This window comes from the organism of the source record quoted next (genome assembly GCF_019968985.1).
Source record: "MAG: Porospora cf. gigantea B chromosome Unknown PgB_NODE_465_length_17323_cov_34.0446, whole genome shotgun sequence".
NCBI classification, from domain to species: Eukaryota; Apicomplexa; class Conoidasida; order Eugregarinorida; family Porosporidae; genus Porospora; species Porospora cf. gigantea B.
In genome coordinates, this window is record NW_027179036.1 from 1 (window position 1) to 17323 (window position 17323).

At 55.7% G+C, this 17323-nt stretch overlaps 2 protein-coding genes across 3 annotated transcripts; both read left to right on the forward strand.

Moving 5' to 3' along the window:
* Positions 1–375: 375 nt before the first annotated feature.
* KVP17_002873 (uncharacterized protein) lies at positions 376–1029 on the forward strand (the record flags this gene model as incomplete). The annotated part of the gene is made up of 1 exon (XM_068519574.1): positions 376–1029. One exon carries the CDS (start codon positions 376–378, stop codon positions 1027–1029), a length of 654 nt encoding a protein of 217 aa, XP_068373941.1.
* Positions 1030–1031: 2 nt separating this feature from the next.
* On the forward strand, positions 1032–17279 carry KVP17_002872 (uncharacterized protein; the record flags this gene model as incomplete). Of its 2 annotated transcripts, XM_068519573.1 has the most annotated exons (2): positions 1032–15980; positions 16044–17279. In XM_068519573.1, the coding sequence occupies 2 exons, from the start codon at positions 1032–1034 to the stop codon at positions 17277–17279; spliced, it is 16185 nt and encodes a 5394-aa protein (XP_068373940.1). The 2 variants fall into 2 exon arrangements, with proteins under 2 accessions (XP_068373940.1, XP_068373939.1); XM_068519572.1 differs by having other exon boundaries at positions 1032–17279.
* Between the last annotated feature and the right edge of the window lie 44 nt (positions 17280–17323).

Here is a 17323-nt window from a genome sequence, read left to right on the forward strand (position 1 = left end):
AAGTCACGGACAGAGAACCGCACCCTCGCTCACTACTCACCTGACCGAACGACGAGACCATCAACACAAACAACCCGACCCGACGACACTCAATCGGACAGGCTCACCCTGATTGAGAAGAGCATCAGAGAACTCCAGGAACAACTCGCTCTCGTGCTAAAAGGGCTAACTCAGCTCCAAGCCGTGGGGGCGAAGGAGGACCTACCGCCCGACAATGTGATTGAAGAAGTAAGATCACTCTCAAAAGTCGCGGACGAACTGGCCCAGAAGGCCAGAAACACGGAGCCGGAGGAGGCATGGAAGTCGGCAGAAGGGAAGCCCTCATTCGCCGAAGTAGCAAGGAGGACACCTGCCACGACCGCCAATCTTCCGAGGATGCGTCCTCACCCGAACCTACAAAAACTCTCAATCCAAGGACGCCTACCTGCCCCACAGACAAGACTGGCACCGATATCCGACGTCGCCGAAGGTGGGGGCCTTCGCGCCCTAACAGCGGCTACGCAACCCGAGGCGTTCAGGCGGAGACCTAGGCTAGCCGAAGTATTCGTTGAAGTTCCCTTCTCGCTAGACGACTACCCTCTAGGGAGGTTCCGCTCAGACCTCACCCAGGCAATAGGATGCGGCAACACTTATCTTAAAAATGTAAGAAAGCTCCGCCGAAACACGGTAGCCCTCCTGGTGACAGAAGGAGAGCGAACCGAGCTCTCGAATCTGCTGAAGCGGAAACAAACGGTAACTGGTGGCCCACTGCAGGTGCGACTCCTACGCGACCCACTATACGCACCCAACGCCTCTGCGGAGGATAGATACTATGAGGCAAGGAGATGCAGCCGGGAGACGGACCGACTCTCCAAACTCAAATTTGTCTCGGCCGCCGAATACTACGCAAGACGGATGAAGGAGGTTGCCGAGAGAACGGGCATCTCCCTGGTACCGGAGTCACCTGAAGGTGCGACGGTGTCGACTGCGGAAGCACCTGAAGGCGCGCCCGCCCAGATGTCTGACATCCCCTCGGCAGTAGAAACGTGAAAATGGGCTCCACGCGCATCCAAGACCCCGAGTGGCTCCAGACGGGTGAGGTTGCACACGCGATTCACTACACCACGACGCACATCTCCGAGGCACCCGCCACGGGAAGAAACACAGATAGATACACGACAAACCGGGTATCAGACATGAAGGAAACACTGAGCACACAAAAACCCACGCAAGATCCCGGCAAGACAAGACAACCACATAACTGCGATAAAAGGACCCCCGCGACCTCCGAATCCGGAAGCGAAGCTAGCGGAATGGCCGACCTGACAGTGACACCTACCTCCAAAGGAAATACCGGCGAATCCACCACCAGCGACTCCAATCCATGTGCGGGGTTCCATGAGACTCACGATTCGAATTGCAGAATCACCACGGAACCCCTCACTGCAAAGGAAACCACCGCCGAAAGAACCATCACTGATCTCGAACCTCGCACTGCCGAGCTCCACGTGACGGTCGAAGAGGACCGTGACACCAAAGGCACAGCCGACCCGATAGACATCGGCACGGAATCTCTCACTACCACGGGAACTACTGCTAGAACCATCTACACAGGTCCCGACCCTAATCCGGAAATCCAGGCGACCATAGAAATGGACCGTAATATAGGAGGCACTATTGATCTGACTAGGTGCGACGCGGAATACCTCACGCCCACGGAAAGTACATCTGGAACCTTGCGAAGGAACCTGGACCCCAATGTGGAAATCCATGCGAATCACAATTCAGACCGACATGCCAGAGGTGCTGCGTGTGTTACGAAATACCCCTTTACCACAGAAATCGTGGCTGGAACCACTCTCACGGACTCCGACCTCCATTCAGAGACCCATGCGACTCACGATCTGGACTGTCACACTAGAGGTACTACTGACCGACCTAAGTTCGGCACGAAACACCTCACGGCCACAGAAATCGCTGCTGGTATTACCACAACCAACGCCAGTCCTAATCTGGAGTACCATGGAAATCTCGAGCCGGCCCGCGAAATCATAAGCATTAAGGGATTGACGCACCCCAGGATTGAATCGCTCACTGCTGCGGGCGCTACTCCCGGAATCACTTCCACCGACCAGGGCGCTAACTCGAAGATCTATGTAACTCTTGATGGCAACTTCAGTGGCACCGCCGACCTCAAGAAATATCACACTACCACAGAAATTACAGCCGGAATTTCCCTCACTGACCTCGACTCTAATCTGGAGACCCAGAGGACCCTCGACTCGAAGTGCGACATTAGAAGTACCACCGTACCGACTGGGTTCAGCAAGGAACATCTCACTGCCACGACAAGTGCTGGCGGAACCACTCTCACCGACCTCGATCCCTATGTTGTGATACCTGACCGGGACATCAGAGGAACCGCTGACCGGACAGTGCTCGGCACCAAAGATCTCACGGGTGATGGTACCACCCATACAGAGATGGGTAAGAACCCAATCTATAAGGAAACCCACGAAGGAACCAGCACTGACCCAATAGAGATTGGTGCTGAGCCGCTCTCTGCTACAGGAGCTACTTCTGGTATCACTATCACTGACCAGGACTCGAAGATCCACGTGACGCGAGATGGGGACCACAACACTAGAGGCAATGCCTATAGGATCGAGTCCACCACGAAAAATCTTACGGCCACGGAAATAGCCGCTGGAACTCGCCCCACCGACCTCAATTCCAACGGGGACATCTACGTCGCCAACGAATCCGGACGTGTGCGGGGTGGACCGACCAGTCCAGAGGAGACCGGAACGAATCCAACCACGTCCACTGAAAGCAACGATGGAACTCCCTCTATCGACTCCAGCCCCAATCTGGAGTTCTATAAGACTCCCGAGCCGGCCCGCGAAGTCAGCAGCTTTGCCGGCATAATGTATATTGGGACTGAATCGCTCACGGGAAATACTCCAAGAATCACTTTCACCGACAAGGACTCCAACTCGGAAATCCACGGGACTCCCGAGCCGACTGTGTCCAGCAAGGAACTACTCACGGAAACGGAAATCACTGGCGGAACCTCCCCCAATGCCCACACCTCTGACCCGAAGATCCATGAGACAGCCAACGAGAACTGCGATATCAGGGACACTGCCGATCCGATCAGGAGTGGAATGGAATATCTCACTGCTACGGAATCCGCAGATATAACACCTCTCACAGACCACGATTCCAATTTCGAGACCCTCGATTTCGACAGCAAAGAGACCGGTGACCTGAAAGTGTCTGGCACTGAATCGCTCACCACTAAGGGAACTACGTCGGGAATCACCCTCAAAGGCCAAGACCCCAATTCAGAAATCGATGTGACTCTAGATGGGGACCGCCACACCGGAGGCACGGCTGACCGGACTGAGTCCAAGACGAAATACCTCACCGCCAAGGAAATCGCCGCTAGAACTTCCCTCACTGACCCCGATTCAAATCAGTGGACCCGCGCGATGTTCGATTTAAACCGGAATGTCGGAGGGACGGAGGACTCCGCGGTGATCGGTAAGGAACCACCGACTGACAAGGAAACTACTCCCACTGGCCCTAGACCCAAGTTGGATACACAAGCTGCTCTTGATCCAGACCGCGATATCAGCGGCATTGTGGACCCGAAAGAGACAGGTAAGGAATTACCCACTACCCCGGGAACTGCCGCTGGAACCAGCCCTTTAGGCCTTAACCCTAAGTTGGAAATCCATGCAACTCCCCAACTGGACCAAGGCACGGAGCTCCGCGCGGCCTCGAGAACCCAGGATGGAACTACCACTATGGACACCAGCCCTAATCCGGAAGCGTGCACGACCCTCGGACCGGACCAGGGGAAAAGGGACACAGCGGGTAAGACGCATACTGGGACGGAATCATCCGATGGCTGGAAACGCACGACGGGAAATGTCCTCACCGGCGCCCAATCCAATCTGGAGATCCATGGGAAGAGCGACGGGCATGGTGATACCAAAAGCACGGCCGATCTGGCGGAATTTGGCATGGAACCTCGTATGAGAGCGAGAAGTACGGCTGGAAAGAGTCCCACACGCCTAGATCAGAATCTCGGAAACCTGGAGACCATTGAAGGAGACCAGAATATCGGAGGCATGGAAGATTGGATGAGCTGTGCAGCGGATCATCTCACCGACAAGAGAATAGCAGTCAGAACCACTCTTTCCGACCCTGGAGCCAACCCGGGGGCACTCGACTACTCCATGAAAGGAACTACTGACCGGACGACTCTTGGCAACGAACTCATGACTACCACGGAGACCATCGAAGGAGTCGCCCTCAAGGACCTCAATGCGAAATCAGAGAGCCATATGATGCGCGACGCAGATCGCGAAGCCACGGGCACCGCCGGAGGGGGGACGCGAAAAAAGGTACATCCCATTGACACGGCAATCACCACCTGCGAATCCAGATGCGTGTACGGCAGGAGCATAATACCCACGGAGACCGCGGGGGCCGTGGGTGTCCCCAAGGTGAAATCGAGGTCTAAGGGAGTATCTCCAGCAGACTTATCCCAAGCATCACGGAATAAAGTGTCACTCTCGTTTGGGTCTGGACTGGTCCCGTCCTTGCAGGTCCACGACGGAATTGCCACCACCCGCATCAGATCAAACCCGGAGCTCCGGGTGACCATCATGTCGGATCGAGACGCCAGCCGCACGGCAGGTAGGACACACACTGGGACTGAATCAACCACGCCTACTGACCCCCAACCTTATACGGAGGTCCAATGGAAGACCGACAAGCACTGCCATATTAGTGGTACCGCTAACCTGGCAAAAGAGAGAACAGAATTTCGCATTAGCACGAGAGTTACTAACAGAACTACCCTCACGAGCACTGATCTGAATCTCGAGAACCTGGCAAATACCCGATCTCTCAGGGACATCAGTAGATCAGCTGTCCGGACCTGGCGGATCACGGACTACCCCAACGCAATGGAAATCGCAGCCAAAACCACTCTCAAGGACCCTGACGAAAATTTCGAGGTGAGCAACTGCGCTAAGAATGGAACCACGGGCCCGATAGAACTCGGCAGCGAACGCACGGCTACCACGGAAATCACGGACAACACTACCGCCGTGGAAATCACGGCTGGAACCACACCCTGTAACCCGGAAGAAAATCCTGAGGACAGTGACAGCGCTAAGAAAGGAACCACTGGTCAGACAGAACTCGGCAGCGAACTCACGCCTACCACGAAAACCACGGATGGAACCACCCCCGAACCTGACAGAACTGTTAGACGTGCTGCCGACTGGAACAGGAGGATCACGAGATACCCTACCGCAATGGAAATAGTGGCCAGAACCAATTCAAACGACCCCGAGGGAAACCTTGAGGTCAGAGACTGCGCTACGATCGTAACCACTGGTCCGACAGAACTCGGCAGCGAACTCACCACTACCACGGAAAGCACAGACTGCCCTACCGCCATGGAAATCACGGCTGAAACCACACTATGGAACCCTGATGGAAAGTCCGAGGTCAGTAGCTGCGCCATGAAGGGAACCGCTGGTCCAACAGAACTCGACACCGAACTCACTTCCACCACGGAAACCACGGACTGCGCTACCACAATGGAAATCGCGGCCGGAACCACACCATGTGACCCTGATGGAAATTCCGAGGACAGTGACTGCGCCATGAATGGAACCGCTGGCCCGACAGAACTCGGCAGCGAACTCACTACTACCACGGAAATCACGGACTACACTACCACCAGGGAAGTCATGGCCGGAACCACACCACATGACCCTGACGGAAACTCTGAGGTTAGTGACTGCGCCACGAACGGAACCGCTGGTCCGACAGAACTCGGCAGCGAATTCACTGCTGCTACGGAAACCACGGACTGCACTACCGCCATGGTAATCACGGCTGGAACCACACTCGGCGACCCTGATGAAAATTCTGAGGTCAGTGACTGCGCCACCAACGGAACCGCTGGTCCGATAGCACTCGGCAGCGAATTCACTGCCGCTACGGAAACCACGGACGGCGCTACCGCAATGGAAATCGCAGCCGGAACCACACCCAGTGCCCTGGATGGAAATTCGAAGATCAGTGACTGCGCTATGAACGAAACCGCTGGTCCGACAGAGCTCGGCAGCGGACTCACTACTACCACGGAAACCACGGACTGCACTACCACCATGGAAATCGCGGCAGGAACCACACTCAGTGGCCCCGATGGAAATTCTGAGATGAGGGTACGCGCTATGAACGAAACCGCTGGTCCGACAGAATTCGGCAGCGAACTCACCACTACTACGGCAATCAAGGAATGCCCTACCGCCATGGAAATTGCGGCCGACACCACATTCTGCAACCCTAATGAAAATTCTGGGGTTAGCGACTGCGCCATAAATGGAACCGCCGGCCCGACAGAACTCGGCAGCGAACTCACTACAACCACGGAAACCACCGACAGAACTCCCCGGTCAGGCCCAGACTCAAATGTGGACATCAGGTGGTCTCTCCATGCGGCGTGCTCCGACCGTGCGGCACCTGGTAAGGAATGCCTGGCTGCCACAGACTCCATCGAGGGAAACCACCCCAATGACCTAGACCCTAACGCGGACAGTAGGAAGACTCTTGGCTCGGAGGGCGACCGCGGTGGCACTACCGATCCGACCGCGCTCGGAGTGGAATATTTCGCCGCCACTAGGAGCACTGCCGGAATCCCCCTCACTGTCCTCGCAGAGAACTTCGGGATCTCCCATTCGGGAAAAAATGGAACTGCCGACTCGACAGAGACCCACGAGACAATAGTAATGAACCAAGATATTAGAGGCAACACTCGCGGCACAGAACTTCCCACCAGTATGGGAATTTCCGCAGGAAATGCACTCAGTGGCCCTGACTTTAACTCAGAGATCCAGGTGACCCCCATATTGGGCCGCGATATCAGACGTACCGTGGATCCGCATGTGATCGGTGCAAAATCCCCTGTGTCTACGGGGATGACTGTGAAAACTACATGCACGGACCTCGGCTCTGATACAGAGACCGATGCGACAGACGATCTGGACCGCTACGCCAGAGGCAATGCCGATCGGGGGCCCTGGACGGTCTGCCTCACAGCCACGGGAATCGACGCCCGTATTTCCCTCACAAGCCTCAATACAAATCTGGAGTCCTGCACTACATGCGAATCTGGAAGCGTGCTCGGAAGGACCGCAGGTCCAGCAGTAGACACTGGCAGCAACTCACCTGACTTCACGGAAACCCACGACGGAACGGCCACAATCAACACCAGCCCGAATCTGGAGCTCCACGTGTCCCCCGATTTGAACCATGTAGTCAAATACACCGCTGCCATGACGGATATCGGGACTGAATCGCACGACGACCACAGAACCACCACAGGAACCACCGTCACGGACCCTCACCTAAACCCAGAGACCCAAACGACTCGGAATCGGGACCATGACACCATAGATACCACTGCTCGGGTGGCGCCTGGCATGGAATACCTCACGGACATAGACACGACCGCGAGAACCTACCTCACGGACCCCGAGTCCTATCTGGACATCACCGTCACGCATGAATTTGGATATGCGCACGGCAGAATTACTACGCCAGTAGAAATCGTAACAAATCCACACACTGCCTCCGAAAGCAAAGGCAGAACTAACTTGGATCGGATAGAGATAGGCAGGGAATCGCCCACCTCTACGGAAACTAACGCGGAAATCGCTCTTGCTGACCAAGAACACACCTCGGGAATCCCGGCAACTCTAGACGAGGAACGCGACCTCAGGGGCACTGCTGACCCATTCGAGATCAGCGCAGGATCTCTTAAGCCCATGGAAACCACTGCTCGAACCACGCTCACGAACCCCGACTCCGCGGACCGGGTGCCCGGGACTGTCTACCTCACGACCACGGGAATTGCCGCCCGAATTTCCCTCACAAGCCTCAATTCTAACTTGGAGTCAGGCACTACATACGAATCTGGACGTGTGCGCAGAGGGACCACTGGTCCAGCAGCAGAGACTGATAGGAACTCACCCGACCTCACGGAAACCCATGACGGAACGACCACCATCAACATCAGCCCAAACCTGAAGTTCCATGTGTCTCTCGACTTGGACCATGCAGTCAAACACACTGCTGCCACGACGGACATCGGGACTGAACCGCACGACGACCAGAGAACCTCTGCCGGAACTACCTCTACGGACCCTCACCTGAACCAAGAGACCCAAACGACTTCGAATCTGGACCGGGACATCAAAGATACCACTGACAGGGTGGAGCCCGGCACGGAATACCTCACTGACACAGAATCGACCACGAGAACCTACCTCACTGACCCCGTATCCTACCTGGGCATCCCCGTCACGCACGAATCCGGATATGCGCACGGCAGGACTATCTCTCTAGCAGAGACGGCGACAAATCCACATGCTGCCTCCGTAAGCAAAGGTGGAACCAACACGGACTGGACCGTGTTCGGTTGGGAACTGCCCACCGCTATGGAAATTACTACGGAAACAGCTCTCGCTGACCAAGAACTCACCTCGGTAATCCCGGTGACTCTCGACGAGGAACGCGATATCAGAGGCACCACCGACCCGTTCGAGATCAGCGCAGGATCTCTCAAGCCCATGGAAACCACAACTCGAACTACGCTCTCTGATGTCGGGACCCACACGACTCACGACCTCGACCGAGACGCCAGTGGCACTGCTGACTGGGCTGCGCGCGCCATGAAATACCTTTCTGCCACGGTAATTGTCGCGGGCACTCTCCACACTGACCTCTACTCCAATTCTGATATTCTCGACTGTGACATCAGAGGAACTACCTACCCGCCAGGACCCGAAACGGAAGCTTCCTTAGGCGGACCTATCACCCCAGCAGAAACGGAGACTAGGACAACATTGCACGACGCTACAGAAATTACTGCTCGAACAATCCGTACGATTCTCCGGCTCCACCTAGACACCAAAGACACCGCGGACACGACAAAGACTAGCACGGAAACTCTCACCGCCGCGAGAAGCACCGCCGAAATCACCCTCACGGGCATCAGTCCCAAATGGGGGACCCAGACGACTCCCGAATCGGACCAGGAAATAAGAGGCACTGCGGTTTTTGACCGCGTCACGAAATTCTCTACTGTTGTGGAAACCGCCAAGGGAATTTCTCCCTCTGACCAAGACGCTAACTCGGACAACCCCGGCTGCAACACTAGAGGAACCGGTGGCCTGACAAAGCGAGGCAAGGAAGATCTCACGGAGATGTCACACACCCACACAGGAACTAGAGACGGAGACACCGCCGACCGGATGGAAATCGGCAGGGAATCGCTCACCGCCGCGGAAACTACTCCGAGAAACATTTTCACAGACCAAGGAAGGAACGCGATCTGGTGCTCAGCCGACCCGACGGCGTCAGACAAGAAACAAATTGCTGCTGCAGTAAGTACGGATGGATTTCCACTCAAGAAAACAGGGTTCTCTGAGTGCGACATAAGAGGCGCGACCCACCGGACGGGGCTTGGCGAGGAACATCCCGCTACCGCGGTCGTCACGGCCAGTACCCAGAGATCTCTCCACTGGAAGCGAGACATTTTAGGCACTACAGACCAGACGGGGTCCGGCGATGTATATCTCGACACTACAGAGAGTATCATCGGAATTTCCCTTACCGACCTCGCAGTCAACTCGGGGATCTTTCACTGGGCCAAAAAAGGAACTGCCAACCTGACAGAGACCCAAGAGACCACAGAGCGGAACCAACTTGCCAGAAGCCACGCGCCGGGCATAGAACTTCCCACCATCAACGGAATCTCCGCCGGAACCACTCTCAAAGGCCCGGACTTTTATCCAGCGACCCAGGAGACACTCGCACTGGGCCGCGATGTCAGAAACACGGCGGATCCGACGGCGACCGGCGGAAACCCTCCCACGCCAAAAGAAACTACTGCTGGAACTATATGCACAGACCTCGGCTCTCACGCGGAGACCGACACGACGTACGATCTGAACCGCGACGCCAAAAGCACTACCAAGGAACATCCCATTGTCACGGAAACCACTACTGGAATTTACATGACTGACCGCGAACCCTATACGTACACCCCGACGACTCCCGACTGGGAGCCCGACACCAGGAGCACCACTGAGGCAACGGCGACTGGCCAGGAATACCTCACCATCACGGAAATCACCAGCGGTATTTCCCAGACGGACCCCGACCCGGATTTGGACACTGCCGACCTGACAGTAGATAGCAACGAACATCCCACTGTCACGGAAACAACGGCTGGAATCTCCACTACGGACCTCAATCCCACCGGGGATACCCACAAGACTGATCTGGAGTGCGACGACGAAGACACTGTCGACGCTACTGAAATTGGTGGAGAACACAATACAGCCAAGGAAACCGCTGCGGGAACTTCCCTCACATACCCAAACTCCAAGCTGGAGAGGTCTGACACTCACGTATCTGGACGCGCGACCGGTGGAAATACCAGCCCAGCGGAGACTCGCACGAATCCACTCACTCCCTCGGAAACCCATGACAGAGTGGGCACTACGGGAACCAGTCCAAATCTGGAGATTCTGAGGACTCTCGTGCTAGACCATATGGTCAGGAGCACAGCTGAAAAAATGGACATCGGGACTGAATCACTACACGACAAGGAAATCACTACCGGAATCACCCTGACCGACCTTTACCCCAACCCGGAGACCCATGCGACGCCTGACTTGGAGCACGACACAAGCGGTACCGCCGGCCGATCTGCGTCCGGCGAGGGATCCCTTGCGGCCACGGACATCACCACTGGAATTTCCCTTTCTGACCTCGACGTGGATATCATGAGTACTCTCGACCCGGACCGCGAGGTCAGAGGCATGGCCGGCACTATGCACTTCAGAACTCTATCGCCCGCCGCGAAGGGAAGCACCGCCATAACTACCCCCATTTGCATCGACTTCAATTCGAAGACCCGCGCGAAGCCTGAAGAAGAACGCGACAACAAAGGCACAGCCGAACCAGCAAATATAGGCACGGCATCTCACCCTATCGGGGGAATCACCACTGCCACCACTTCCAAGGACCTCGACTCCATGCTAGAACTCCACACCTACGTAGCAAATCGAGTGACTGACCCTCATGCGCCGCATAAGACTCCCGGACCGACTGCTACCGGAAAGGAACCACTAGCTGCTACAGAAATCATCGGCGCAATCGCGATCACCGACATCGACCCCAACTCAGGGATCCTAAGGCCCCCCGCTCTGAAGCACGACACAAGGGGAGCGGACGGCCTGGCTGTGTCAGGAAACGAATATCCTGCTGCTACGGATGCATTCGCGGGAATTTCCCTCACCGACATTGACCCTAACTGGGACGTCGGAGGTGCCGCCGGTCTGATGACGTCCGTCCAAAACACTAGAGGATCCACGGACCCGACAAGGATCCAGGAGATCCTCGAGCTGAACTACGACATCAAAGGAACTACCGATTCTATGGTGATGGGAAGGGTGTATCTCACCGTTACGGAGCTCACCGCCGTAACCTCTATCATTGACCCAAACTCGGATATCCAGACAGTCTGCCCGCTGCGTGACACGAGAGACACGACGGACCTGCCTGCGTCTGGAAAGGAATATATCACCGCCACGGAAATCACAATCGGAAGTTCCCTGACTAACTCCGGGATCCCTGACGAAAGAGGAACTGCCGACTCGACAGGGATCCGCGATAACACTACGCAGAACCTCGATATCAGAGGAAAGGTGAACGGCGTGGAACAGCTCCATACAGCCGCTGGAATCACCCCCACCGGCCTTGATTTCAGACTGGAGCCCCTCGACCGTGAAATACAAGGATCGGACGGCTTGAATGGGGTCCTCGAGACTCTCGAGCCTCTCGTGCTCAACACGGAACCACCCAATTATAAGGAAATCACGGGTGGAATCACTTCTATAGATCTTGACTCTAACACAGAGATCCATACGACCTACAATTGGGGCTCTGACACCTTAGGTACTGCTGACCGGGCTGCGCTCGGCGCGGAACATCTCACAGCCATGGAATTCACCGCCGGAACTTTCCTTACCAACCTAAAACCCAATCTGGACATCTCCGATACCCACGAACCCGGACTCGCGCATGGCAGGACCACTACCCCAGCAGAGACGGCAACGAATCGGCCTACCTCTACGGTAAGCAAGGACAGAACCAACGCCGATCCGACCGGGATCGGAACCGAACCCTTCGCCACCAAGGAAATCGCCCCTGGAACCACCCGAACGGACCCCGACTATAATCCTGGAATCCACATGACTCATGATTTGGACCGAGACACCAGAGGTAATTCTGACCTCGCAGCGCAGGGCATTGAACACCGCACCGCCACTGAGAACACCTACGGAACAGTAGAGACCGAAACGAACCAAACCTCCATGGTCATCAAGGACGGAACCAACACCAATCCGACCGAGATAGGTTCCGGACTACTCGTGGCCAAAGGAACCGCTCCCGGAATCACGCGAACAAACCTAGACTGCGACACCAGAGGCAATGCGGACCGGGCTGTACTCGGTACGAGTCACCTCCCCGCCATACATATCGATGCGGGAACTTCCCGCACCGACCTCAACCCCAATTCTGGGATACTTGGGTGCGATATCAAAGGACACGCTAACCAGGAAGGGACAGATACGGAAAATCACACTAGCGGAACTACCATTCCCGCAGAGATGGGCGAGCATCCATCCACGTACACGGAAACCTACGACGGAGCTACTACCTGCCTAATAAAGACCAGGGTTGAATCGATTGATGATAAGGAGACTACGGGTGGAACTACCCTCACAGACTTCGAACGGGAATCAAGGATCCGCGTGACAGTCCAATATGACCGAGATATCCGAGGCACCGCTGATCTGATTGGGAGCGGCACTACTTATCCCACTGCGTCGGAAATAGCCGTTCTTACAACTTCCACCGACCTCGACCCCCAAAGAGAGATCCTTGAGGACGACATCAGAGACACTGATGATCCGACTGTGCTCGGCAAGCAGAATGCCCCTGCCACGGAAATCACCGCTGGAACTGCACGCACTGACCTCGACCCAAGCTCAGCCATCCAGAAGACTCTCGGTCTGGAGTGCGACATCAGACCTAAAGCCGACCCGATGGGGTTAGCTAACGAACATCTCACCTCCACGGAAATAACTGCGGCCACTGGCCTGGCTCCCAATTCAGGGTACTCGCGCAAGCAAAGCGGCAGCGCCGACAGGCTAGAGCTGGGCAAGAAACATCCCAGTGTCACGGATAGAATCACTGGAACTCGCTCGGGCATCCTGACGACCCCCGTCTGGGTGCGCAACGCCGGAGGCACCATTGAGGCGACGACGAGCGGCCCGGAACACCTCACCGCCATCGAACTTGCCAACAGGTTTTCTCTCGAGCAAACTGCGGTTATCATAGACATACCCACTCATAATGAAACCAAGGTCGGAAGCATTCTCAGGGATCGCGTCGCGGCAGACCGGGTAGTGCTCGACGCGGAACATCTCACGGCCACGGAACCTACCGCCGGAAACATCCGCACTGACCTTAAATCGAACCTAGACATTCCCGGTATCGACGAACTTGGACTGGCGCCCAGAGGAATTCTCACTTCAATAGAGAAGGCAAGAAACCCACTCGCCTCAACGGAAAGCATGGATGGCACCAACTCTGATCCAACCGGGATAGGCACCGAACCGCTCGCGACCGAAATCGTCCCTGGAATCACACGAACGGACCTCGACTATAAGGTGGGAACTCACGCGACTCACGACTTCGATCGACACACCAGAGACCCTGTGGACCTCGTGGCGCTCGACATGACATACCACACTCATGTCGGGATCACAAACGAGATCTACACTGGAGACTTCAACTCTGACCTGCAGACCCTTTTCACCTACGAATTTGGGGATGTGGACCACAGAATCACCACACTGGCAGAAACCGGTATGGATACACTAACTCTCTTGGAAATAGAGGACCTCACTGAGACCGACACCGTACTGCTCGGTGCTAATGAAACTGCTTCCACCATGACACAATCGGCCGACCTGAACCTGGAAATAGGTGCCCGACACACCAGAGGTACCACCGCCCCGACCGTGATCTGCGTAGATTCCTGCATGTCCATAGGAACCACCATTCGAACTACGTGCACGAACCCCGGCCCCAAGAAAGAGAACCATTCGACCTATGAGCTGGCCGGCGACACCAGAGGCACGGCGGACCCAGAGAAGGTTGAACATATCAATAGGAGGAAGAGAGATACGCCGGACAGACCGGCAGATGTAAAGGAGAAGGCCCTGCTAGCGAATGCTAGCGGGCAGGAAGCGGACCCGACGACACGAGAACATCCGCAGCGCTCAGTCACGTCAATGAAATCCAAAGGAGAACAACTACATGAATCGAAGCCGAACCACACGGAAACTCCTCACGTGCCCCATCAGGACGCTACTACACCGAATAGAGCCCCAGGACTGGCTGGCGACCATCTGACCGACGCTCCGAAACAAGGAGCAGCGGAATCACCCACCTCCGTGGATACCAACGGAAACCCTGATCGAGGAACCACGGCAATGAGTAAGCCGGTTGCAGCACTACTTACTCACATGGGAATTATGGACAGCAGCACCTCCAACATTAACCACTCGGCGACCGCTTCGTCCTTGAGAGCAGCACACTCCGATGGGGGAACCGCCGAACAGGAACGGACGGACCCGGAATCACCCACTACACCAGCATCCGCCGCTAGAACCACTTTCCGCACGGGTAAACCCCCCATGGCCAAACCTGAGGGAGAAACAGGTGTAATAAGAAGCAACACCTCTACTATCGGGAGAACCTCTGCTGACCGCGCAAAGGCTAACACCGCTACCCATATGACCGGATCTACCGGTGGAAACTGCACAACACAGAGCGCCTATACCCCCATCACGGCCGGACACGTCGAAAAAGCCAACACGACTAGAAAGCTGACGACTGCCAACGGAATCACTACCTGTACGGATGAACGCCCCAATTCAGAAGACGCTGATGGAATTTGCTCGATTACAAGCACTTCTTCCGCTGCCGGGTGTGCCTCTGCGGGCTGCCTGACGTCAATTGCCGATACGAACAAGACTGGATCAAACACGGGAAACTGCTTAAGGAAAAGAGTCACGGGCCCTATCACGCCCGGACCTAACGAGAACGCTGACAGGGTTGGAATCACTACCTGCAAGAACGAATACCCCAAGGCCAGAGGTGAAGATAGATTCGGCCATGGAAGGACTGCCTTCACTACCAGGAGAGACGCCGCTGACTGCTCTACGGCAAACACTGGTACCCATACGATGGGACCTACTACAGAGAGTGCCCACACTGAAGTCGGACCCGACGAGGGCGCGAGAACTTCCAAGATTGCCGATGGAACCTCGGCCTGCGAACACTCTAAGGGCGCACACGAGGGAATTAGCTCGACTAATACCTCCTCCGCTACCAGGTGCGCCTTAGCTGGAGGGTCAACGACAAAGGTCGCTGCGCACACGAATGGACCAGCTACTAGGAATTGCTCAAGGAAGAGTGCCATGGCCCCTATCATGGATGGACCCTTCAAGAACGCAAACAGAATCGGAAATTCGACGACTGCCGGCAGAATCACTGCCTGCAAGAATGAACTTCCCAATTCCGGGTACGAAGATCGAACTAGCTCAACTGGAAGCACTTCGTCAGCGTGTGAGCGCGCCTCGGCCGAACGCCTCGTCTCTGCTGTCCCCCCTGCGGCGACTACCATCTCGAATACGGCTGGACTGACTTCAGATCACCGCCTAGCAATGACCGGAAATATGACTAGAAGCACCTCCACCGACTGCTCTGAGGTAACTACCTGTGCGAACATGGCTGGACTGACTCTCGGCCACTGCCTAACAGTGAGCTACACTTCTCCACTCACCGAATCCACGACTGGAACTCTGTCTGGAAGCGCCTCTCAGGACTGCTTTTCAGCGATCACATCTGCGAATACGGCTGAACGGACTTCGGATCACCACCCAGTAATGACCGGAAATATGACTAGAAGCACCTCCACCGACTACTCCGAGACCCGGGGCCACTGCCCAACAGGGAGCAACACTTCTCCTCTGACTAAAACTAAGACTGGAACTCTGTCTGGAAGCGCCTCTGTGGACCGCTTTTCGGCGATCACCTCTGCGAATACGGCCAGACTGACTTCTGATCACCGCCCAGCAATGACCGGAAATAAGACAAGAAGCACCTCCACCGACTACTCCGAGACTCTGGGCCACTGCCCAACAGGGAGCAACACTTCTCCACTGACTAAGACTAAGACTGGAACTCTGTCTGGAAGCGCCTCTGTGGACTGCTTTTCGGTGATCACCTATGCGAATACGGCTAGACTGACTTTTGATCACCGCCCAGTAACGACCGGAAATATGACTAGAAGCACCTTCACCGACTGCTCTGAGGTGACTACCTATGCGAACATGGCTGGACTGACTCTAGGCCATTGCCCAACAGTGAGCAACACTTCTCCACTGACAGAAACTAAGACTGGAACCCTGTCTGGAAGCGCCTCTGTGGACTGCTTTTCGGCGATCACCTCTGTGAATACGGCCGGACTGACTCCGATTCGCCGTCCAACAACGACCGGAACTAAGACGGGAGGCACTTTCGCTGACTGCTCTGAGGTGACTACCTATGCGAACACCTATGCGAACATGGCTGGACTGACTCTGGGCCATTGCCCAACAGTAAGCAACACTTCCCCACTAACTGAAACTATGACTGGAACTCTGTCGGGAAGCGCCTCTGGGGACTGCTCGGCGACGATCACCTTGGCGAACATGGCTGGACCAACTTGGGGCCACGGCCCAACAATGAGCACCGCTTCTCCCATGACTGGAAACATGACTGGCACCACCGGAACCATGACTAGAACTGGAACAATGACTGCTCCTATGACTAGAACCATGACTGGCACCATGACTGGCTCTATGATTGGAACAGGAACAATGACCGAAAGCACCTCCGCTGACTACTCGGAGGCGATTACCTCTGCGAATACTGCTGAACTGACTTCGGTTCACCGCCCAACGGTGACTGGAACTATGAATGGTAGCATATTCGCTGACTGCTCTGCGGAAACTAATGGGGACGAGACCTCGGGAATCGCGAGCCGCCCCAAAAACCGTAGAGTGGCAAGGAACTGAAAGATTTGAGGATCTTGTACTGGAACGTGGACGGCCTCCAAACC